The following is a 24,801-nucleotide window of genomic DNA, read 5'->3' on the forward strand; positions in this document are numbered from 1 at the left end:
TGAAAGCTTCCTCCTGGAAGCTGGCTTCCTCCTGAAGCTTAGCTTCCTCCTGGAAGCTTCCTCCTGGAAAGCTTCCTCCTGGAAGCTGGAAAGCTTCCTCCTGGAAGCTGGAAAGCTTCCTCCTGGAAGCTGGAAAGCTTCCTCCTGGAAGCTGGAAAGCTTCCTCCTGGAAGCTGGAAAGCTTCCTCCTGGAAGCTGGAATGCTTCCTCTTGGAAGCTGGAAAGTTTCCTCCTGGAAGCTGGAAAGCTTCCACCTGGAAGCTGGAAACCCGAGCAGCACAAGTCTGACCAAAATGGTTGCAGCAACTTAGTTGTGACTCAATCTGGTCACATATGAGTTGCAGTAACCTATGTGGAACATGTGTGCTGCTGAAAGCTTCCTCCTGGGAGCCGGAAAGCCTCCCCCTGGGCTGGAAAGCTTCCTCCTGGAAGCTGAAGCTTCCTCCTGGGCTGGAAGCTTCCTCCTGGAAGCTGGAAAGCTTCCTCCTGGAAGCTGGAAAGCTTCCTCCTGGAAGCTGGAAAGCTTCCTCCTGGAAGCTGGAAAGCTTCCTCCTGGAAGCTGGAAAGCTTCCTCCTGGAAGCTGGAAAGCTTCCTCCTGGAAGCTGGAAAGCTTCCTCCTGGAAGCTGGAAAGCTTCCTCCTGGAAGCTGGAAAGCTTCCTCCTGGAAGCTGGAAAGCTTCCTCCTGGAAGCTGGAAAGCTTCCTCCTGGAAGCTGGAAAGCTTCCCCCTGGAAGCTGGAAAGCTTCCCCCTGGAAAGCTTCCCCCTGGAAAGCTTCCCCCTGGAAGCTGGAAAGCTTCCTCCTGGAAGCTGGAAAGCTTCCTCCTGGAAGCTGGAAAGCTTCCTCCTGGAAGCTGGAAAGCTTCCTCCTGGAAGCTGGAAAGCTTCCTCCTGGAAGCTGGAAAGCTTCCTCCTGGAAGCTGGAAAGCTTCCTCCTGGAAGCTGGAAAGCTTCCTCCTGGAAGCTGGAAAGCTTCCTCCTGGAAGCTGGAAAGCTTCCTCCTGGAAGCTGGAAAGCTTCCTCCTGGAAGCTGGAAATCTTCCTCCTGGAACTGGAAGCTCCTGAAGCTTCCTCCTGGAAAGCTGGTGCTTCCTCCTGGAAGCTGGAAAGTTTCCTCCTGGAAGCTGGAAAGCTTCCTCCTGGAAGCTGGATACCCGAGCAGCACAAGTCTGACAAAAATGGTTGCAGCAACTTGGTTGTGACTCAATCTGGTCACATATGAGTTGCAGTAACCTATGTGGAACATGTGTGCTGCTAGGAAACTTCCTCCTGGAAGCTAGGCTTCCTCCTGGAAGCTGGAAAGCTTCCTCCTGGAAGCTAGGCTTCCTCCTGGAAGCTGGAAAGCTTCCTCCTGGAAGCTGGAGCTTCCTCCTGGAAGCTGGAGCTTCCTCCTGGAAGCTGGAAAGCTTCCTCCTGGAAGCTGGAAGCTTCCTCCTGGAAGCTGGCTTCCTCCTGGAAAGCTGGAAGCTTCCTCCTGGAAGCTGGAGCTTCCTCCTGGAAGCTCCTGAAGCTGGAGCTTCCTCCTGGAAGCTGGGAAGCTTCCTCCTGGAAGCTGGAAAGCTTCCTCCTGGAAGCTGGAAAGCTTCCTCCTGGAAACTGGAAAGCGTCCTCCTGGAAGCTGGAAAGCTTCCTCCTGGAAGCCGGAAAGCTTCCTCCTGGAAGCTGGAAAGCTTCCTCCTGGAAGCTGGAAAGCTTCCTCCTGGAAGCTGGGAAGCTTCCTCCTGGAAGCTGGGAAGCTTCCTCCTGGAAGCTGGAAAGCTTCCTCCTGGAAGCTGGAAAGCTTCCTCCTGGAAGCTAGGCTTCCTCCTGGAAGCTGGAACGCTTCCTCCTGGAAGCTGGAACGCTTCCTCCTGGAAGCTGGGCTTCCTCCTGGAAGCTGGAAAGCTTCCTCCTGGAAGCTGGGCTTCCTCCTGGAAGCTGGAAGCTTCCTCCTGGAAGCTGGCTTCCTCCTGGGAAGCTGGAAAGCTGTCCTCCTGGCTGGAGGCTTCCTCCTGGAGCCTGGAAGCTTCCTCCTGGAAGCTGGGCTTCCTCCTGGAAGCTGGGCTTCCTCCTGGAGCTGAAAGCTTCCTCCTGGAAGCTGAAAGCTTCCTCCTGGGCTGGTGCCTCCTGGAGCTGGTGCTTCCTCCTGGAAGCTGGAGCTTCCTCCTGGAAGCTGAAAGCTTCCTCCTGGAGCTGGCTTCCTCCTGGAACTGAAAAGCTTCCTCCTGGAAGCTGGCTTCCTCCTGGAAGCTGAAAGCTTCCTCCTGGAAGCTGAAAAGCTTCCTCCTGGAGCTGAAAGCTTCCTCCTGGAGCTGAAGCTGAAAAGCTTCCTCATGGAAACTGGAAAGCTTCCTCCTGGAAACTGAAAGCTTCCTCCTGGAAACTGAAAGCTTCCTCCTGGAAGCTGAAAGCTTCCTCCTGGAAGCTGAAAGCTTCCTCCTGGAAGCTGAAAGCTTCCTCCTGGAAGCTGAAAGCTTCCTCCTGGGCTGAGCTGCTCCTGGAAGCTGAAAGCCTCCTGGAAGCTGGCTTCCTCCTGGGCTGAGAAAGCCTCCTGGAAGCTGAAAAGCTTCCTCCTGGAAACTGAAAGGCTTCCTCCTGGAAGCTGAAAAGCTTCCTCCTCGAAACTTAAAAGCTTCCTCCTGGAAGCTCAAAAGCTTCCTCCTGGAAACTGTAAAGCTTCGTCTGGGAAGCTGTAAAACTTTCTCCTGGAAGCTGAAAGCTTCTTCCGGGAAGCTGAAAGGCTCCTGGAAGCTGAAAGCTTCTTCCGGGAAGCTGAAAGGCTTCCTACAGGAAGCTTAAAAGCTTCCTCCTCGATGCTGAAAAGCTTCCCCCTAGAAGCTCCGGGAAGCTGAGAAGCTTCCTCGTGGAAGCTGAAAAGCTTCCTCCTGTAAGCTGAAAAGCTTCCTTCTGGAAGCTGAAAAGCTTCCTCCTGGAAGCTGGAAAGCTTCCTCTTGGAAGCTGGAAAGCTTCCTCCTGGAAGCTGGAAAGTTTCCTCCTGGAAGCTGGAAAACTTCCACCTGGAAGCTGGAAACCCGAGCAGCACAAGTCTGACAAAAATGGTTGCAGCAACTTAGTTGTGACTCAATCTGGTCACATATGAGTTGCAGTAACCTATGTGGAACATGTGTGCTGCTAGGGAAGCTTCCTCCTGGAAGCTGGAAAGCTTCCTCCTGGAAGCTGGAAAGCTTCCTCCTGGAAGCTGGAAAGCTTCCTCCTGGAAGCTGGAAAGCTTCCTCCTGGAAGCTGGAAAGCTTCCTCCTGGAAGCTAGAGCTTCCTCCTGGAAGCTGGAACGCTTCCTTCCTCCTGGAAGCTGGAACGCTTCCTCCTGGAAGCTGGAAGCTTCCTCCTGGAAGCTAGAGCTTCCTCCTGGAAGCTGGGCTTCCTCCTGGAAGCTGGAAGCTTCCTCCTGGAGCTTGGAAGCTTCCTCCTGGAAGCTGGAAGCTTCCTCCTGGAAGCTGGAAGCTTCTTCCTGGAAGCTGGAACGCTTCCTCCTGGAAGCTGGAACGCTTCCTCCTGGAAGCTGGAACGCTTCCTCCTGGAAGCTGGAACGCTTCCTCCTGGAAGCTGGAACGCTTCCTCCTGGAAGCTGGAACGCTTCCTCCTGGCAGCTGGAAGCTTCCTCCTGGAAGCTAGGCTTCCTCCTGGAAGCTGGAAGCTTCCTCCTGGAAGCTGGAGAAAGCTTCCTCCTGGAAGCTAGGCTTCCTCCTGGAAGCTGCTTCCTCCTGGAAGCTGGAAGCCTCCTGAAGCTGGTGCCTCCTGGAAGCTGGAAAGCTTCCTCCTGGAAGCTGAAAGCTTCCTCCTGGAAGCTGAAAAGCTTCCTCCTGGAAGCTGAAAAGCTTCCTCCTGGAAGCTGAAAAGCTTCCTCCTGGAAGCTGAAAAGCTTCCTCCTGGAAGCTGAAAAGCTTCCTCCTGGAAGCTGAAAAGCTTCCTCCTGGAAGCTGAAAAGCTTCCTCCTGGAAGCTGAAAAGCTTCCTCCTGGAAGCTGAAAAGCTTCCTCCTGGAAGCTGAAAAGCTTCCTCCTGGAAGCTGAAAAGCTTCCTCCTGGAAGCTGAAAAGCTTCCTCCTGGAAGCTGAAAAGCTTCCTCCTGGAAGCTGAAAAGCTTCCACCTACAAGCTTTCTCCTGGAAGCTGTAAAGTTGCCTCCTGGAAGTGGAAAAGCTTCCTCCTGGAAGCAGAAAAGCTTCCTCCTGGAAGCTTAAAAGCATCCTCCTGGATGCTGGAAAAGCTTTTCCGGGAAGCTGGAAAGCTTCCTCTTGGAAACCTGCAAAGCTTTCACCCCTTTTCAGCTTCCAGGAGAAGGCTTTTCAGCTTCTAGGAAAAGACTTTTCAGCTTTCAGGAAACAGCTTTTCAGCTTTCAGGAGACAGCTTTTTAGTTTTCAGGAGACAGCTTTTCAGCTTCTAGCAAGAAGCTTCCTCCTGGAAGCTTTTTAGCTTCTACAAGATAGGATTTCAGCTCCTATGAAAAAGCTTCTCAGTTTCCAAGAGGAAGCTTATCATATTCCAGGAGAAAGCTTTTCTACTTCCTGGAGATAGGTTTTCAGCTTCCAAGCGAAAGAGAGTGAGAAGTAAAAAGTGAGGAATAAGAGGGCCGAAGTGAGATTTGAAGAGTGAGAAGTGAGAAGTGAAAAAAGGGTGAAGTGAGATTTGAAATGTAAGAAGGGAAAAGTAAGAGACAAGAATCGAGTGAGAAATGAGAAATAGGAAAATAGATAGAAATGAGGATTGGAAAATTAGAAAAATAGGATGAAAAATGAATAGTCAGTGATGATGAATGAGAAAGCAGAATTTTAAGAAGTTTAATGTGAATAGTAAGAAGTGAAAAGCGAGAGGTAAGAAAAAAGTAGTGAGAAGTGAGAAATAAGGAATAAGGTGTGGGTAGTCAGAAGGAAAAAAGTGTATCTTCTGAATGAGAATGAGAATTTATAAATGAGAAATTCATCCCTATTTCTTCCATTTTTCTTCTTGATTCTCCTTTATTCTTTCTCCATTTTCCCTTGTCCTAATTACTTCCTTCTTCGTTGCTCCTCTCTTCTTCCTTGTTTCTCATTCAGTTTTTGATCTTCATCATTCTTTTTGCCCTTTATTGTCCCTTATTCTTTCTTACTACTCGTTTCTTGCTTTCTTTTTCTTACTCTCTCTTCTTTCTTCTTCCGTATATTTCTATCTTCTTGCTTTTTTTCCCTTCTCACCTCTCACATCTTAGCTCTCACCATTCACTTCTCATTGATGACTATTTACTACTTACTTAAGACATTAACCTTGTTTCTCACTTCGAAAATCTCACTTATCACTATTCTTTTGCCATTTCTCCGTAATCACTTCTCACAACTCACATCGAACATCTCACGTCTCACTATTCAAGTGAGAATCTCACTTCTCACTTTTTACTTCGCACTTTTAATTTCCCACTCCACAGATTTCAACTATTTGGCCAAACGGCATTCGGCCAAATGGCGTTAGGCCAAATGTCCTTTTCGGACAAACGGCATCCGGCCAAACAACCGGACGACCGTCGAGGGCGGCCAATTAAACGCTATTCGTGTTCAAAGACGCCGTCACATCAAATCTTTAATCGGAGCACAGATCTGCTTTCAGTTTCATTTCATGGCTAAGCCTTCTTGCCCACAAATATGATTTTAATCAACTTCCAGATGATTTATGTCGAATGGTATTTGTCTTAAGCGTCATGCATATTTTTCCTATCTTCACCGAGCTTAATAAAAAAACAGATGTTAGATTCATCTCTCGGAATGAATAATAAAGCTAAATTTGTTCATATACCAAAAATGTCTTCATCTAAAGATACTTTACGACTTACAAAATACAAGGAATTTCATATATCCGCTCCGAAATACGCCTGTCTGGTTTCCCATAAATTTCCTCCTCAGAATGCACCGAAAAGCTGTCGCACGTGTTTATTTCCATCATTGAAACAAATGAATCCTGCTTCCGTCGCTCCAGTTTCGGTACGGAGAACCCCACTGCTCCACCGCCATTGCCGTACCCGCACACGGGCTCCAGTTTGCATATTGAAAATGGAGGAAAATTCCACCGAAGGAAACTTTCCAAATTCTTCCTTCTGCAGCTTTGTCCTGAAATACGAGCCCCGAAGAACGGAACCGACTCGAAAGCGCCCGACTTTCCATCGCTACGGCCGGGCGCGCTCCTCTGGCCTCCCGGTCCTGTTCAAATATTTGCACATTTCTGCCGAAAAGGGCACTGGGACAGTTCCGAGCGAGCGACAGTAGTGGCGGCAGCAGCAGCACAAACCTGCTAACCAACCGAGCCCACTTGAGTTGTTTGAATGTTTTAGGGTTTGGACTTGAATGCGTTCCAGGAAGCATTCTAATGGGATCGTCTGTTACTTTGGCAAAACGAAAATAAAGTTGGGTCTCTTTAATGACAATTTGGATTCGTTGCATTATCAATGAGAAAGTGACTATCTTCGAGATACGAATAACTTTTTATTAATGAATGAGGCGAAGCTTTGACATTGTCGTAGTAAAAGCATTTACCTTTTCGCAGAAAGCTAAAAAGATTCCGAGAAAAAGACAAATTTCTTCTCAGACACTGGGAAGTAACTTCCCAGAAGTTTTTTTCCTAAGTATATATTTCCAGCGAAACTGCTGCTTCATGAAGACCTTTTAAGATGTTTTCAATAAAGTTTCCAAAACAGTTTCTTATAAATCTTCAACTGTTACTATTTTTATCAACGTTTTTGTAAAGGCGGGAAACTTTTAGAATATGTTACTGAAAAATGGTTGTCGTTTTTCGTTTTGTATATTTTTATGAAACTCTGAATCCAACACAACATCAGCAATCTACCGGAAAAGGAAAATCACGTGCGTTCAAACAGATTGATTCCACCCACTTGCCACCTAATCAAAACCGCCGGTTCTCCCGAATCAAACTTCAACAGTCTCGTCACCGCTCCCGGTTGGCTCGAAAGTCAAATACCGAACCGCAAGCACTACGTTCTAAATCTTCCAAAGTCGTGACAACTTGAGGATCCGCTTCCAGCCCGCATCCACAAGGGCTTATCGCTTCCACCGCACCGGGACTCGTCGGAGTTCCAGCGCTGTGTATCGAAACAACTTCCTCTTGCGTCGCTTGCTGTTTGCCGAGAGCTTTATCTTGGCTTTTTGCGCAAGATGAGGGATTACCGGGGCAAGATTCCCCGGTCCGTTATCGTCGTCGTGAGACAACAGTTTTGCGATCCGTCCTGCTCGGTCGGGGGAATGTGAGCCTGGCATGAGTTTGCCCGAGATGTCAACCCCTTTTCACTGATCACAATCTGGGCGCTGGCTGGTATTGGGGATGGATAGCATCTGGTCGTGACGCAAAAGGGCCCGGAAAGAGCAAGTTTTTTACTTCTACGATTATTCCAATTATGCTTTCGAATAGTTGTTCTGAAAATCGAGGAATTTGGTTCTGCTTCTTACAACTCGAGAAAGGCTTGATTTCGACGAAAGTGAATAATCTGCCAAACCAGTGCATAGCGCCATCCCTAATCTATGGTGCAGTGCAGCACCAGCAGTAGCTTCCGATGGATTTAATCAAACATTTTACGGTTTTCGATTTCCTCCTCCTTTTCCTAACTCTAGAGAGCTGGCGGACACAGTACCTATTTATGTAAGCTCTTGACCCGTTCATCGTCTTCGTCGGGTTCTGAGATCAACTATGAAGAGAATTACTCCCACGCACTTTGCCATGTCTGGTGGCCCGTGAAATAAAAACGTGAAAATTCTACTTTAAAGTACTTAAAAAAAAGTAATAATCGGCGTTTGAACAACATTGCTAAATATAAAACGATACTCCGATTACATCGCTGTTCAATATAACAATTCGAAATCTTTTAAATCACTTTTCAACGACCCTTATTAGGTGGTATATTTTGCTCGGGTGCCAACTCATCCGATTTGAGCTGATAAGTCCTCTTCCCCCCAAGGGAATCCGAACTTTAATTCGATGCAGTGAGCTGGAAAATCGAATGGTAAACACATGCGTCAATCGGAAACTGCTCTTCGTATAGTATGCAGTGAGAATCTTCACTGATTTTTAGTGTCGATTATTGGATGGTGAATAAGACGTCGTCGCAGAGGGGAGACTCATTGGATATTTCTTCGATGGAAGGAAGGGAAGTTATTCCTCCACTGATTTGATTGCAGCAGATAGTCTTGCGTTGTGGGTTTGAGTTGCTTCAAGTCGACGGCGGTGGAATCCATTTCAAATAGTAAACGATTTAAGGATTCCAATATTGTATTTGACTAATATTTTATTTTATTGTTTCGTTTCAGGTATGTACCCATGAAATAAGGATCATAATCATGAAGCAACGCAAGTAACTTGAACCTTTAAATTTATGTTATATGATTTATTGGCAGACACACTGACTGTCTAAATAAAAAGGATGATTTGTTCGATTTAAGAAGAAAACCCTTTATGAGATTTAAAACTTTCATTCCCGGGAAGGATTCAACACCGCTGAAAACTCCCTGGTTTGAAACTTGATTGCTAAGATATTTTGTAAGAACCAATTACAACTTTTGACTACCATCTACTTCTAGTTCCCTCGTGAAACTTCTATTCAAGACCCTTTGTATGCTTTTAAGGTTGATTTCATCCCATTTTATTAAGCTAAACAAAAAATCAGTTAAAACATTGTTCCGCAGTTTTAAACACTGGAAAAAGCTGTAACAGGACAGGGTAATGGGAGAAAGAAGTTTTGAACCAACTGATCAACCTGCACTTAAGCGCAAGACATTGGATACACTGCCGCGAAGAAGCGTTTCAAACCTAATAGAAAGTCCCGTACCCGGCCCGGAATCCTCTCAGGGCGAGATCTTTCTTCGATCCTATACCCACGAACGAAACCTTAACGCACTCAGTCAAGCCAAGGAAAAAGCTCAATCAAAATTCGCAAACACACAGGGAGGTTACCCTATGGGATTTCCTGCTCAGATCGGAGAAGGGTCGATTGGCCGAAGACCACTAGGCCGAAAGTTGTTTGGCCGAATATACGAATTGGCCGAACAGACTATTAGGCCGAAAGAGTCATATAGCAGAATAGGTAATTCGGCCGAATAGAACATTTAGCCGAATTGGACATTTGGCCGGATAGGACACTTGGCCAGATAGGACATTTGGCCGAATAGGACATTTGGCCGAATATGACATTTGGCCGAATTGGACATTTGGCCGAATTGGACAATTGGCCGAATAGGACATTTGGCCAAATAGGACATTCACCGAATAAGACATTTGGCCGTATCGGACATTCGTCCACATCGGACATTTGGCTGAATAGGTTATTTGACCGAACAAATCATTTGGCTGAAAAGGTCATTTGACTGAACAAACAAATTATCTGTTTGGCCAAATGTCCTATTCGGCCAAATGTCCCTTTTGGCCAAATGACCTTTTCGGCCAAATTTCATATTCGGTCAAATAACCTATTCGGCCGGATGACTCATTTGGCCAAATGATTTTCGGATGGGTTTCGTCCAAACGACCCTTCCCCGTCCATTTAAGCACGAGAAACCAGTTTGGCCTTAGAGGCAGAAAAGCAAATAACGCGACGTCACCATGTAGCGTTGCACAATCGTAATTAGCGCGTCATTGACGAGAAAGGTGACCAGCGATTTTTTGACGTAGTACTACTTCTGTGTTTTCTACAGTGGGGTGCACTAGGGTGGACCACACTTATTAGACCTGTGCGCCGATTAGAATTTTACCGGCGGCGGAAGTTCCTCCAGAAATTCCTCAGAAAGTTCCTCCAGGAATTCCTCCGGAAGATCCTCCAGGAATTCCTCTGAAAGTTCCTCCAGGAATTCCTCCGGAAGTTCCTCCAGGAATTCCTCCGGAAGTTCCTCCAGGAATTCCTCCGGAAGTTCCTCCGGAAGTTCCTCCAGGAATTCTTCCAGGAATGACTCCGGAAGTTCCTCCTGGAATTCCTCCCGAAGTTTCTCCAGGAGTTCCTCCGGAAGTTCCTCCGGGAATTCCTCCGGAAGTTCCTCCAGGAATTCCTCCGGAAGTTCCTCCAGGAATTCCTCCGGAAGTTCCTCCAGGAATTCCTCCGGAAGTTCCTCCAGGAATTCCTCCGGAAGTTCCTCCAGGAATTCCTCCGGAAGTTCCTCCAGGAATTCCTCCGGAAGTTCCTCCAGGAATTCCTCCGGAAGTTCCTCCAGGAATTCCTCCGGAAGTTCCTCCAGGAATTCCTCCGGAAGTTCCTCCAGGAATTCCTCCGGAAGTTCCTCCAGGAATTCCTCCTGAAGTTCCTCCAGGAATTCCTCCGGAAGTTCCTCCAGGAATTCCTCCGGAAGTTCCTCCAGGAATTCCTCCGGAAGTTCCTCCAGGAATTCCTCCGGAAGTTCCTCCAGGAATTCCTCCGGAAGTTCCTCCAGGAATTCCTCCGGAAGTTCCTCCAGGAATTCCTCCGGAAGTTCCTCCAGGAATTCCTCCGGAAGTTCCTCCAGGAATTCCTCCGGAAGTTCCTCCAGGAATTCCTCCGGAAGTTCCTCCAGGAATTCCTCCGGAAGTTCCTCCAGGAATTCCTCCGGAAGTTCCTCCAGGAATTCCTCCGGAAGTTCCTCCAGGAATTCCTCCGGAAGTTCCTCCAGGAATTCCTCCGGTTCCTCCAGGAATTCCTCCGGAAGTTCCTCCAGGAATTCCTCCGGAAGTTCCTCCAGGAATTCCTCCGGAAGTTCCTCCAGGAATTCCTCCGGAAGTTCCTCCAGGAATTCCTCCGGAAGTTCCTCCAGGGAATTCCTCCGGAAGTTCCTCCAGGAATTCCTCCGGAAGTTCCTCCAGGAATTCCTCCGGAAGTTCCTCCAGGAATTCCTCCGGAAGTTCCTCCAGGAATTCTTCCAAGAATTCCTCCGGAAGTTCCTCCGGGAATTCCTCCGGAAGTTCCTCCAGGAATTCCTCCGGAAGTTCCTCCAGGAATTCCTCCGGAAGTTCCTCCAGGAATTCCTCCGGAAGTTCCTCCAGGAATTCCTCCGAAAGTTCCTCCAGGAATTCCTCCGGAAGTTCCTCCAGGATTTTCTCCGGAAGTTCCCCCAGGAATTCCTCCGGAAGTTCCTCCAGGAATTCCTCCGGAAGTTCCTCCAGGAATTCCTCCAGGAATTTCTCCGGGAATTCCTCTAGAAATTCCTCCGGAAGTTCCTCCAGGAATTCCTCCGGAAGTTTCTGCAGGAATTCCTCCGGAAGTTCCTCCGAAAGTTCCTCCGGAAGTTCCTCCGAAAATTCCTCCGGGAAATCCTCCAGGAATTCCTCCGGGAATTCCTCCGGAAATTCCTCCAAGAATTCCTCCGGAAGTTCCTTCAGGAATTCCTCCGGAAATTCCTCCAGGAAGTTCTTTCAGGAATTCCTCCGGAAATTCTTCTCGGTATGCCTCCGGAAGTTCCTCCAGAAATTCAGCCAGAAATTCCTCCGGGAATTCCTCCAGAAATTCCTCCGGGAATTCCTCCAGAAATTCCTCCGGGAATTCCTCCAGAAATTCCTCCGGGAATTCCTCCAGAAATTCCTCCGGGAATTCCTCCAGAAATTCCTCCGGGAATTCCTCCAAAAATTCCTCCGGGAATTCCTTCAGGAATTCCTCCAGGAATTTCTCCGGGAATTCTTCCGGGAAATCCTCCAGAAATTCCTCCGGAAGTTCCTCCAGGAATTCTTCCAGGAATGACTCCGGAAGTGCCTCCTGGAATTCCTCCCGAAGTTTCTCCAGGAATTCCTCCGGAAGTTCCTCAAGGAATTCCCCCGGAAGTTCCTCCAGGAATTCCTCCGGAAGTTCCTCCAGGAATTCCTCCGGAAGTCCCCCAGGAAATTCCTCCGGAATCTCCCCCGGGAATTCCTCCGGAAGTTCCTCCGGGAATTCCTCCGGAAGTTCCTCCGGGAATTCCTCCGGAAATTCCCCCGGAATATCCTCCGGAAGTTCCCCCGGAATTACTCCGGAAGTTCCTCGGGAATTCCTCCGGAAGTTCCTCCGAATTCCTCGGAAGTTTCTCCAGGAATTCCTCCGGAAGTTCTTCCGGGAATTCTTTCGGAAGTTCCTCCAGGAATTCCTTCAGAAGTTCTTCCAGGAATTCTTTCGGAAGTTCCTCCAGGAATTGCTTCAAAAGTTCCTCCGGAAATTCCTCCGGAAGTTCCTCCAGGAATTCCTCCGGAAGTTCCTCCGGGAATTCCTTCGGAAGTTCCTCCGGAAATTCCTCCGGAAGTTCCTCTGAGAATTTCTCCGGAAGTACCTCCGGAAGCTCCTCCGGAAGTTCCTCCGGAAGTTCCTCCGGGAATTCCTCCGGAAGTTCCTCCGGGAATTCCTCCGGAAGTTCCTCCGGGAATTCCTCCGGAAGTTCCTCCGGGAATTCCTCCGGAAGTTCCTCCGGGAATTCCTCCGGAAGTTCCTCCGGGAATTCCTCCGGAAGTTCCTCCGGGAATTCCTCCGGAAGTTCCTCCGGGAATTCCTCCGGAAGTTCCTCCGGGAATTCCTCCGAAGTTCCACCCGGAATTTCTCCGGAAGTTCCTCCGGGAATTCCTCCGGAAGTTCCTCCGGGAATTCCTCCGGAAGTTCCTCCGGGAATTCCTCCGGAAGTTCCTCCGGGAATTCCTCCGGAAGTTCCTCCGGGAATTCCTCCGGGAATTCCTCCGGAAGTTCCTCCGGGAATTCCTCCGGAAGTTCCTCCGGGAATTCCTCCGGAAGTTCCTCCGGGAATTCCTCCGGAAGTTCCTCCGGGAATTCCTCCGGAAGTTCCTCCGGGAATTCCTCCGGAAGTTCCTCCAAGAATTCCTCCGGAAGTTCCTCCAGGAATTCCTCCAAGGGTCTCTCCGGAAGTTCTTCCAGTTATTCCTCCGTTTGTTCCTCCAGAAATTCCACCCACAGTTTCTCCAGAAGTTCCTACGGAAGTTCCTCCAAAAATTCCTCTGGAAGTTCCATCAGGAATTCCTCCGGAAGTTTCTCAGGAAATTCCTCCGGAAATACTTCAGGAAATTCCTTCGGTAGGCATTCCTCAGTGGCATGGTTTGATGATTATTAGCAGTGGTCATCGTTGGAACTCGGTCCTCAGGATGACCAAAAGTGTCAAAAAAAAATTCGATTTCATCGAGGACTTCTTCCTTTAATTTTAACTGCCTCTCGTTAAACGCGTTACGGCGATTAACCCGTATACGAATATGACGTAGTCACGAAATCAAGGCCTGCTCCCCCCCCTGAACTTCAAAATCTTGTCTAAGCATTATTAACTTCACCTGGATTACCGATACTTCCGATCCTCTATGGTCTTGTGAGTTGTAATCAACCGTGGGTGTTGAAGCTCTTCCAACTGGATTTTTCGTAACTCTCCCCGTTGTTCCTGCATTGGTGCTTGAGTCATATTAATATTGCGTATTTCTAACTCGTATTGTACTTCATCCGGTAGAAGATCGTTAGGATTAATGTACGACCCTAGACCACAATGGCAAGAAGCGTTCGCCATGGTGGCGATAGAATTATATACTTTTCTATTAAAAATTAATGAAAATATGAACACCCTTAATGCTAAATAACTTCCAATTCACTTTCCAAAATTCAATGCACTAATACTAAATTTATATTGTAGGTCCGACCGATCAACGAATTCAATAACAAAAGATGGTTCCTAAACGTATCCCAATTCAAATATATACAGCAGCTAAACGTAAGTACTAATCCTAAATAATGAGTTCCAAAAATAATCTTAATAATAGCAAACGAGCCTCCTTAGCCGTGCGGTAAGACGCGCGGCTACAAAGCAAAACCATGCTGAGGGTGGCTGGGTTCGATTCTCAGTGCCAGTCTAGGCAATTTTCGGATTGGAAATTGTCTCGACTTCCCTGGGCATAAAAGTATCATCGTGTTAGCCTCATGATATACGAATGCAAAAATGGTAATCTGGCTTAGAAACCTCGCAGTTAATAACTGTGGAAGTGCTAAATGAACACTAAGCTGCGAGGCGGCTCTATCCCAGTTTAAGGATGGAATGCCAATAAGAAGAAAAAGAAGAACATTCTAGATGGAACTTGGCTAACTGCTCAATTCAGTATTCTATTAGCATTTCCTCAGTTATTAATTCAAAGCTTTTCTGTGCTCACCATTGCAAGAGTATGTATTTTGTTTGACAACTACGCCCAAGGAGCCCACTCGAAAACATCCTTGACCGAATCGTAAATAGAACTCGCCATCTTCTGAATTTCTTTCGGGGATTCATACTTGCAGTCGAAGAAATTCCTCCTGAAATTCCCACCAGTTTTCTTACAGGAATCTCTTGACAAAATCCTGCAGGAATGATTTTTTTTCTCAGAAGGATTTCCCGGAGAAAAAATGTTATAACAACATCTGAAAGAATCCGTAGAATTCTCTTGGAATAACTTTTAAAATTAAACCACAAAAGAAATTATGGGGTTATTCCAATAAAAAAAATCCCGAGAGATTCGGGGAGAAATCTCGAAACTATTCTCGGAGAACTGCTAAATATTTAAAGACTGCTGGGTGTTTTATCTTAGTAAAACATTATAAAAAGGTTTTCTCGGAAAAAGTAAAGAAACTGGTTTAGTTCACAGATCGTCAAGAACTGATTTATTCCTCCTGTTATTTACAGATCTAAGCCCAATGCTCTCTCATCTTTCTATGTAACTCTGAGTACCCATCTTGTGGGTTGCGCTATTTTACCGAATGCTACAACTTCTTTCCCATTGCGAAAGTACCTAATTATACTGAAATCTTTCCTATCTACCGCGCATAAAGAAACTAGGCCCATAAAATCTTAATCAGAACGCAATATTTTGCTTTTTAAGCTTCAATCGATCATGAATTCAATCATTTACTAACTTATACAATTCGAAAATATTAATAATCTTAAAAGTAATTCAATAATACATATAATCATCTTTCCTTCGTTTCTTCGCATTACGTTTACTTACCAAGTCTGATTCTCCAGACTCATCGTCGTCAATCCTTCTACGCTTCATGCTGTTTGACTTGGCATTATCGCTGCAACAGGGCTGGACTTCTGTGTTGGAATCCTCTCCGATTAAACCAAAACGTTTAGCTGATTGTCGGCGAGGGTCTGCTGGGATTTTGAGCTGGCGCTTTTGCGCCGAACAATCCGTCCACCCAAAGAAATGTTTCACGTCAGCTATAGTATCCTCCTTCGCTTCATCTACTGTTAACGCATTTACAAATGGTCTTGTCACAACTGGCCTCTCAAAAGTATTCCTCCATCCGCTGAAAAAGACATCAAGCTACGACCCATTAGGGGCACAAAATCCTTTCCGCAATGCAACACAATGAAGTAAAGATCTTCCGTTAGTCCTGTGTGGCAGTGAAATGGCACTGGGTTTTAAGAGTAGATGCATAAGTATTAGTGTCGCTCCTGTTCGCGTGACTAACATCTAGGTCACTTTGATCTGGCAGCCAAAGTACCGGTACTACAAGTGTCGAACCAATGTTGGTAATGAAACAAAACATGCACTACAACATTATGCATAACAAACCGACAAGTTTGGCTTGTGCAAGCATATTTTAGCAAAAAACTTTTAATGACTACAGCGCCACTTGCGTTCTAGTACTTATGCTTCTACTGTTCTAAGGTCACTCCTTACGGAATCCAAGATTAAAAGTGCTCGCGTTTTCGGGGGCACACCACTCGATACGGAAACAACGCACAACTGTCATTTTTATTATTTCACGCATGCTGCGACGCAGCAAAGCTAAATCAACAAAAATGACAGTTGTGCGCCGCCTCTGAATCGAGTGATGTGCCCCCGAAAACGCGAGCACTTTGGAACTTGGATTCCGTCAGGAGTGACCCTAAGTATGGAAAGGAAATATCTTGATTTGAAAGTATCGAAGTAGGCTTTATATGAACGACAACGGAGAGCCACCAAAATATCAATCAAAGCAATCGTGGCAATTTGCCGTCAGTCAAATACATGTGGTGAACCATCGCAGACAGGAGTGATAGTTTTCCGGCAGACTCCCGCTTACCTATTCCCACAATAGGGGAAGGTGGGTAGACTTGATCCCAGGGGAGACTTGATCACCCCCTGTTTTATCAGGGACTAAAGTAGTTTTGTTCTAGCGTATTTTTTAGTATAGATCCTCTAGATAAATGACCTTTATGTGGTAAGTCATTTTGTAGATTGACAACCTTATTTATTCTGGTTTGTATGTTTTGACCTTCCTTAAGATTTTTTTATTGGCCACGCAAAATTTGAACAACTTTTCATAACAATGGCCAAATGCTTTTGTTTTTTCACAGCACAAAGCCATAAATAATGCTTAATGATTTGTACTGATGAAAATGTCAACATTCCATCAATTTGGGCACTTGATCCCCCATTAGTAACTCATACAAAAATTTGACGAAAAAATTCAAAAAAATTGGCAAATTCTCAGGCTTCTAAATGTTTGTAGATTTGACAGATTTGATGAAGGGTTGTCAGAAAAAAATATTTATTGCCTAGACATCATAAAAAGGGGATCAGGTCTCCCCAAATTTTAAAGTTGTATATTAAAAGACTTATTTTACGAGAGGTGAAAACTTATTTTTTGAAAAGTCGGACCAGAGAAAAGGCATAGGTCGGCATTAGGCTGACTAGTTATCAAACGTAACTTTTGTTCATAGTCGTAACTATAGTTTATATATAGTCCCGGTCTATGGGGAGCATGACTCCAGCTGTTGAGAGATAATTTTCTTAGTCGATATAGGAATAGGACACTGCTTTAATTCTTTTGTTGGTCATTTGTTTTGTTATTAACATTACTCAACTGAGAAAAAAAATCAACTAGTTTTCAATAATGGTGTGATTGCAAAAAATACGGTGACTACTTTTCATATCGCATTGTAATAATTGTAAATAAATGAGTGAGGTAGTTTGAGGCTTTGTAATCGCGTATAAACTGCATGTGGTTTATTATAGCATTTTTACGAATTATGCACAAGGTTTTCGGAATCAGATTTGCAGATTTTGTGGAATGGATGTGGAATTAATTCCATGAAGCTTCATAATAATTATGGATTCCCGAGGATTTATTAATGCTACCTGGTCATAACAGTGAAACTACGTTTAACATTTCAAATGTGAATTCATAATTTAAAAAAATAAAATCTGATGTTGAAGTTCGAGAAGGATAGATTTTTCAGTATTTGCGAAGTCTTATGGAATCAGATTAGGATACTTTTCTATAATTTCGAAATTAGGTTATTTGAAGAGATATAGGAGATTGTGAGTTTATTATATTCTGGAAGAATTTTCTCTACAAAATACGAAGAGATTGTGAGGACTTTTTCTGAAATAGAAAATCATAAATATTTCACGTAATAAAAAAAACTTATAGCTTTCGGGAGTTTTTCTTAAAAGTCATACGATTCAATGTATGTAGAACAATGGTGATAAAATTCCAAACCTGAATAAAAAAAATTAAAATCGTTTACAATAAAGTTGTACCGAAAGGCTATCATTTCACTACGAAAACGAACTTTTTATAGAAGCCTCGGAGACCCATAATGTTATATACCAATCTACTCAGTTTGACGAGCTGAGCAAATATCTGTCTGTCCGTGTGTATGTATGTGTGTATGTATGTGCACAAAAGCTAGGAAAAACATTAGACAACTTTTCATATAGTAATCCTCAACCGATTTTCTCGCAACAAGTTCCATTCGACAAGGGGGCAAAGCCGAGTTGATCATTTTTGAACTTTATAACGATTGACCGTTGCGTTTATTGAGTTATTAAGCAAATTGTACATTTAACTATATTAGCGCCATATAAGGTTGGTGTCTTGGCTAAGTGCGAGAAAGGCAGTATCACTACTCGGTGGATTAAGTTGGGTTTTTGAACTCGCTTTTCAAAATTTCAGAAGGTAGCCACAAGTGGGTCTTGGCAGGGCCAAGCCCTCCTGACACACCTTGGGCCTTATTTACGCCGATTATATTAATTGTAGTACCAATTTTAAAACTAGGACTCTATTGGAAAATGACTATCTTCAACATGCAGACTTAGTGTTCCTTGATTTCGTAATGAGTGCGAGTGGTGCTCGCATAAAGTGCTCAGTGCGACTAAATGTTGCTTGATTTTGTAATGAGCGCGAGTGGTGCTCGCATAAGGTGCTCAGTACGGTTTTTACAATGCTGATTTTTATAATGAGATCGCGCGGTTCTCACATATGTTCAGAATCGGCGAATTCAGCTTTAGCGTTAAAGTATATAACAGGCTGGTGAAACATTGTAGTGTATCAAAACAGAAGAAAAATGTTTTGAGATCTTTGTAATTTATGTTTATTATACTGTTTATTGTAGATTTTTTTAGAGCTTCTACGCCCAATGGGATATTTACTAAAATGACGCATAAAAAGTTTCTCAGAAATGACGCTCTCAGCTGAGCCACAGTCCACCTCCAAAGCCAATCCTCTCCCCTCAATAATCGCTTCTACATAACATGGTTCATTTGCATACCCTTTAGCCGCGATCATCATACAGGGCGAGTCTTCCTCATCTGAATCTTCAACATTTCGGCCTTAAGCCTTTTGAACAACCCGGACGTATGAGAAGCAGGATTGGGTGAATCAATAAACTTTACTCCTTGCTTCTTTTTACGAGGACTCTTTCTCTTCAGTCTGAAGCAAAACTTTTTTGTGTGACCAGTTTTGTGGCAAAACGAACAGGTAAAAGGTTTACCCGCGTTAACATTCTTCTACCATTACTTCTGCTCCTGGAATAGTAAGGTCGGTTTCGATCAAAGCTCCTATTTCTGTTGCTATTCATCTGCTGAGATGGGCCTCGCTGTACTCTTCTACCCAACCTGGCTACTATACTACCTCTTTGCTCATCATCACGATTTACAAACCGTGTCCTATCCGATGACAACTCCTGATTGACTATCAGTTTTTCTGCTTTCGCTGCTGTCAAATCTTCCTCGTCGAATAACCTCTTCTGCATTTGGCGGTCATATGTCCCTATCACCAGGGCATCACGGATAGCACGATCTTTAACCCTTTATAAGGCAGACGAATCTAAACAATAAATTAACAAAAACAACAATGTTGACATGGTATTGAACTCAAATGTATGTTTGTTAATAGTTCAGAAACATTGAAAATTTGGTGGCAATATAGTTGCCACTGCCCGGCAAGCGGGAAAACAGGCAACAACAAAAATAAATAAAAGATTTTTAAAAAATAGGTTTTACGTTAAACCAGTCAAATTAAGGCACGTTACATTTTTTTGGGAAGAGTCCTAGTTGGAAAACGCATTATAAGTGAAAAAAATTGTTTTGCGCTTTTGTTCCCAAGGGGGGAACCTGGAAAAAAAAACACAATTTCGTCAAAAATCCAAAAACCAAATATACAGAAAGGCAAAGCTTTTTTCACGCTAATCACGTAATAATCTTACACAGGAGATTCAAAATAATTGATACCAACGGGAAAAAATTTATCTTTGTCGTTATTTTAACGAATTATAACTGAAAATCCTTCTTTCACTCAAAACTTACGATCTGTTCTTAAAAAAACTGTTCTCAAATTTACATTTCAATTTTTTATGGCTCAAATTCATCTGGGGTGTTACTAGGAAGCAAATAAAGCCACCACATGGGAAATTATAAGCAGAGCTCTTGTTAATAAATAGAAAAAAATATAATTTGTTGGTGGCAATATAGTTGCCACTGCCTTATAAAAGGTTAAAAGCTCCAAAACCACAAAGTTCAGCCAATTATTTTATAGAAAGCACAAAGTCCTCAGATTTTTCATGCTGGCTCTGTCTGCGAGTTCAAAATCTATACGTATGTATAACGTCTAACTCCTTTTTGTCGTATCTTTTGTTTAATTTATCCGTTATTTGCTTATAGGTCAAATACCTGACATTTTGACCAGGAAATAGAAGTTTTATTTGATTAAATATTTCCGTGCCACACACGGCCAAAAACTATATTTTATATTTATCCTGAGAATAGTTATTATGTTCAAATAAGAACTCAAGTTGCTCCAAATATTGTGAAAAAAGGATTGTACCCGTCACACAGGGCCGGATTTAGCCGGAAGGGGGCCCCGGGGCCGACAGTATGTGGGGGCCCCAAAATGTACAAAATAGGTTGGTTTTGGTACATAAGATTTGTGGAGGCCCGGGGCCATGGCCCCCCCGCCCCCCCCTAAATCAGGCCCTCGCGTCACATATGGTTCGGTAGTAGTTGTCAAGGACATCCTATAGTCCAAAAATGATTATAAAAGCACACATAATTCCAAATTACCCTTTAGGTCTACGGTCTACGGCTGATCTAACAAAATCACAGACGAATAAGACGTTGATCCAATAAAAACACCAAAATTTATCGGCGAAAGCGTGTAACTGCAACAGACCGATAAGAATGGCAAAAATGGCACCAGCAACAGACCTTCAGCAGCAACAACAAATTTCCAGCAGCACCAACAGACCACCAGCAACAATAGCTCTCTGGTTGGCGGCAGTAACAAACTTCCACGAACTTCCGAATCCGAAGCCTCCAGGTCACCGACAATGACCACCAAACCGAAACCGAAAATTAAACAGTTATAAATACATGTTTTATTTCCGATAGGAAAATCTTTATAAAAATAAGTTTACAAATTCGTAAATTGCAAACACGTTTATTGTGCTCAGAAGATTCTACCCGGGATTTAGGTGAAACACTCAAGGAAACAGTTGAGAATTGATGATCAACTGTGATGAAAAGAAGAACAAGTGTCAAAACAAGGAAAAAGAAAGCCGTCTTTGCAGGTCTCGTCTCAGCTTGTAACCAGTGTCAATCGGCAAAGTGGTGTGGATGTATTTTACCGCCTCGCTACCACCGTAGATACTGACAGTGCTGAGGCGATTTTCGCTGCAGATAAAAAGAGAAAAAAAAATGTTAATTGTAATAAAATACAATGAGTTTTAATGGAGGACAACAAAAAGCCCTTTATCTCAATTGTTCATAAGATAATCGTACAAAATAAAAGTACGCTTTTATTTCTCCAGAATGTTGAAGTGCGAATTCCATTAAAGGAATAAAAAAATCGCCAAATAACACAGGAGAGTGAAAATTTTGTTGCACTTCTAGATCGAGAAAATGAGAAAAAATCACCATTGCAGCTCCGTTACGGTAAATCACTTTTTCATAAACGGCAACCTTTCACTAAAGACTTAAATCAACTTATACTGCAGGAAATCACGCCAAAAGTTACCAAATTCACCGGTGGACGTGGAAGAAAACGGAGTATGCTGAAAAAATATTTCTCCTCGTCGCCACTGTTTTATCTTAGTAAAACATTATAAAAAGGTTTTCTCGGAGCAAGTTAAGAAACTGGTTTAGTTCACAGATCGTCAAGAACTGATTTATTCCTCCTGTTATTTACAGATCTAAGCCCAATGCTCTCTCATCTTTCTATGTAACTCTGAGTACCCATCTTGTGGGTTGCGCTATTTTACCGAATGCTACACTGGGGAATTTCTGGAGAAATGATGAATGATGATTTTCCAAAACAAATCATGTTTAAATGAATGACAGAAACTTGCGGGAGATTTTCTGGATGAACTACTTGAAGAACATACTCAAAAATTACTAAAGGAACCTTCTGAGGATTCCTAGAAGACCTCCTCCTTGGAACAACTTGCAAAAGTTGTTTCATTCGCGAAAATTCCATGAATATTTCTGACTCTAGAGGTCGCCGGTGCGCATTGCTCCTCATTATAGCTGATCCATTACTGTAATTACTTCTTCGCGGATTTGAAATGGGGCACTAGATCCAAAAAATCCGTGCCAGCGCCTTTATTACTGTCAAGAGGGCATCTTGAACTTCATCAGAGGAAAACTGAATGATGGGCAAAGCGATGTCATGAGTGGGAATGTGTGCGAAGAAGTTGTTACCGCAGTGCAGATGACGAATTGGTCACAGAAATCCGCAAAAAGGTTGACAGCTTCAGTGTTGGTGTGGGCGATGTTGTCTTCGTAGTTCACACTTGGTGGGTGTTCGTTTCTTGTCAAAATCCCAGAAAACTTTCAATTGGATCTTCCGATCTTCGCGATGAAGTCGTTGTATAAGGATGAGAGAAGCGACTTGTACGACATTTCCACTTCACGAGCATGAGATGGAAACGCCTATGAGATTTCCTGAGATTGTTGCGAATGGTTCCGCACCGCAAAAGTCCAACATTGTTTGTTAAAGTCCGGGTTAGAACTGCGCGTCTTTTTCGAACATGATCATCGATGATTATGTTAATCTAAATACCTACTTAGTAGACTATAAGTGCACCGGTATAGGATCGAAAATCAGTCGAAATTAGTCAAACATGTGTTGTTAGTAACCTTAAATGGAAGAAGATTGTCCTTGAATCATGCAGATAAAATTAAGATAAATCCAATCGTAATAAGGAAATCCAATTTCAAAACTAAGGTACAAAGGGGCAAGTTGAAACGGTTTTTTCAAAGTTGAATTTTGAAGTGCTGTAAAAAAATCACCCTTTGATAAATTTTGAATCCGTTTGCGGTGTTTGCTAGTTCGGGCCAAAGACTATACATAAAAAATAAGCAACATTACCAAAAAAAGTTATAAATATTTTGTATACTGAAATTACTTTTTTATATACATCATTTCAACTTGCCCCGCGTATCGGGGCAAGTTGAAACACTGCGCTTTTTACAGGCATAAGCTAATTTTTCCGTATTAACAACAAAATATATGTACTCAGTGAGGCTCAAGATACACGAAATTGTAAAGGTGACTATACTGCCAAGATTCGCATAAGAGTCCCAAGTAAAATTTTGACAATTTTGATTTTCTTACAAAAAATAGCTTAAGATTGTCTCCTGCTTAGGAAAAAAAACTGGTTAAATAGTATTTTTTTGTTTTAAAAATTGGAAAATCAAATTCCACTTGTGTTGCCTCATCTTGATATTTACTCGCATAAAAGTCGCATTCCAGATTTTGACACTCTTTTATACAAAAAAAAAACTCTATTATGGTCCATTTTATTGGCTCATAGCAATATGTACAGATAAAGAATATTATGTCAAATTTTTCGAGAGATTGCAACTTTTTCTATTGATTAGATTACAAAAAATACAAAATTCTCCGTATAAATGAAGTTAAAAAAATTCAACGGCAAATTACTCAAGTCGGAGAAAACTGACATGGGGCTCTTATGCGAATAAGGGCAGTATACAACAAAGTCACAAGCATAATTTTGGGGGACCAAATTCTAGAGAACACACTACGCTGAAAATTTATCAGATTGATTACCTCCTACTGCTGACCACTCGGATTACTTTTCAGGATGGTTCATTTAATTTGGTCAACTTGAATTGTGCGCTTGATAAATTCGGTTGGGACTGCTTCCTAAATGCACATTAATTAACCAGCGTTTCACTTATAAACTTTTTATAAAACTCGATTGGATAAACAGTTTGCTGGGGAAGTGAAAGGGGGAGTTTACGAAATATTTACATGCTTTAAGTTTTATTTTTTGAGAGCCAGTGCTCACTACGAGGAAAAGTAGATTAAGAATCCTAGAACTAGACCATGCAGTTTAAACATGAGAATGTAGGACTGGATGGGCATTCATGACGGGATGGGCGAAAATTCATTAAATTCATTTTCAGAAGTTTGGACCTTTTTAAAATTTATGTTTTCCGAATATAATGACGGACCATGTTGAATTCTGGAAAAAAAAATTACCTTTAATTGCGAGGGTGACGTTGTTTCAACTTGCCCCGCATCACGCATTTCTATTTGCCCCGATGGGTTGGAAAAGCGGAGGAATTCCAACCAAGCGAAATACAAAATTTAAAACGGGTCTTCCATCGATTTTTCATAAGCATTATGCTTATTCAACATTAAATGATTACCTACCGTGAAAATTTGATGAAAAAACTGTTCCAAACATCATTTCGAGACCTGTTTCATTGGTACGTCAAAAGTATGTTTGGATTTTGCAAAGGGTAAAAAATAAACAATGGCAGGAATTTCTGTTAGTAGCTGCAAACTTCCGGGAATCGCAGTCAGAAGGTGCGTTTAGGGGAGTAGTTTGTTAAAAAAAATCAGAAGGGTTATATACAAGATACGACCGCCCGACGTAAACTACGTAAAGCAGATCATAAGATAATAATTTATTTGCTTAGAGCTTAGAGTGATTAAAAATTTGACTTTTCGCTCCCCTATGCTTGAACGATAACATTTGCTGTTTTGATGAACCTCCAAAATTTTCATTTGAGTTGGTTGTAATTTAACTTAGTACGAGCAGTTTGAAGTTTGTATGGAAATCGCCCCGTATGTAAAAGATCGTTTCGTGAGGTGGCTCATTAACTATTTAGGGGGAGATCTCCCAGCGCACGACATCTCCCAATACCGGACACTTCTTAAAACGATACTTGCAGAGCTCCCTCCTTCAACTTATTAAGTACAAAAGGAAGCTATTGAAAAGGTTTTTAACGGCATGGGATATCAGATCTTCATGTGGTAAGCTTTGTACAAAATTTGAAATTGAATAAAAATGCTCAAAGTTTTGATGTTTCGCGTTATTTTAGGGAAGATCCATTAATTACGTAACGCAAAAATTGGCCATTTTTAACACCCCCTCGCATGTCACACTTTTTGTATGAAGCAGCTGAAATTTTTGTATGGATTGTCACACTTTGGGCAACCCCCCTCCCCCTCTAAGCGTTACGTAATTTATGGATGTTCCCTTAGATGGTTTTAACCAACAATATTAAAATCAATCTAATGCATTCTGATTATGTGAAGATGGTCCATATTAGCCATATTTTAAATAATGATGATGATTTGGTACATCTACCATGTAATT

General features: G+C 43.3%; 1 protein-coding gene across 17 annotated transcripts in view; it reads left to right on the forward strand.

The window, feature by feature from the left end:
* The window catches only part of LOC134206396 (neurobeachin), a 486,080-nt gene that overhangs the window by 92,863 nt on the left and 368,416 nt on the right, over positions 1 to 24,801 (forward strand). For 16 of the 17 annotated variants that reach the window (XM_062682098.1, XM_062682101.1, XM_062682099.1 and 13 more), the window contains exon 2: positions 13,567 to 13,644. The exons of the other annotated variant lie outside the window; for it this stretch is intronic. In XM_062682098.1, the coding sequence (XP_062538082.1) occupies positions 13,567 to 13,644 (78 nt within the window). The remainder of the gene's footprint in view (positions 1 to 13,566; positions 13,645 to 24,801) is intronic. 17 annotated transcript variants of the gene reach the window in all.

Source organism: Armigeres subalbatus, chromosome 1, assembly GCF_024139115.2.
Source record: "Armigeres subalbatus isolate Guangzhou_Male chromosome 1, GZ_Asu_2, whole genome shotgun sequence".
Classification (NCBI taxonomy): domain Eukaryota; kingdom Metazoa; phylum Arthropoda; class Insecta; order Diptera; family Culicidae; genus Armigeres; species Armigeres subalbatus.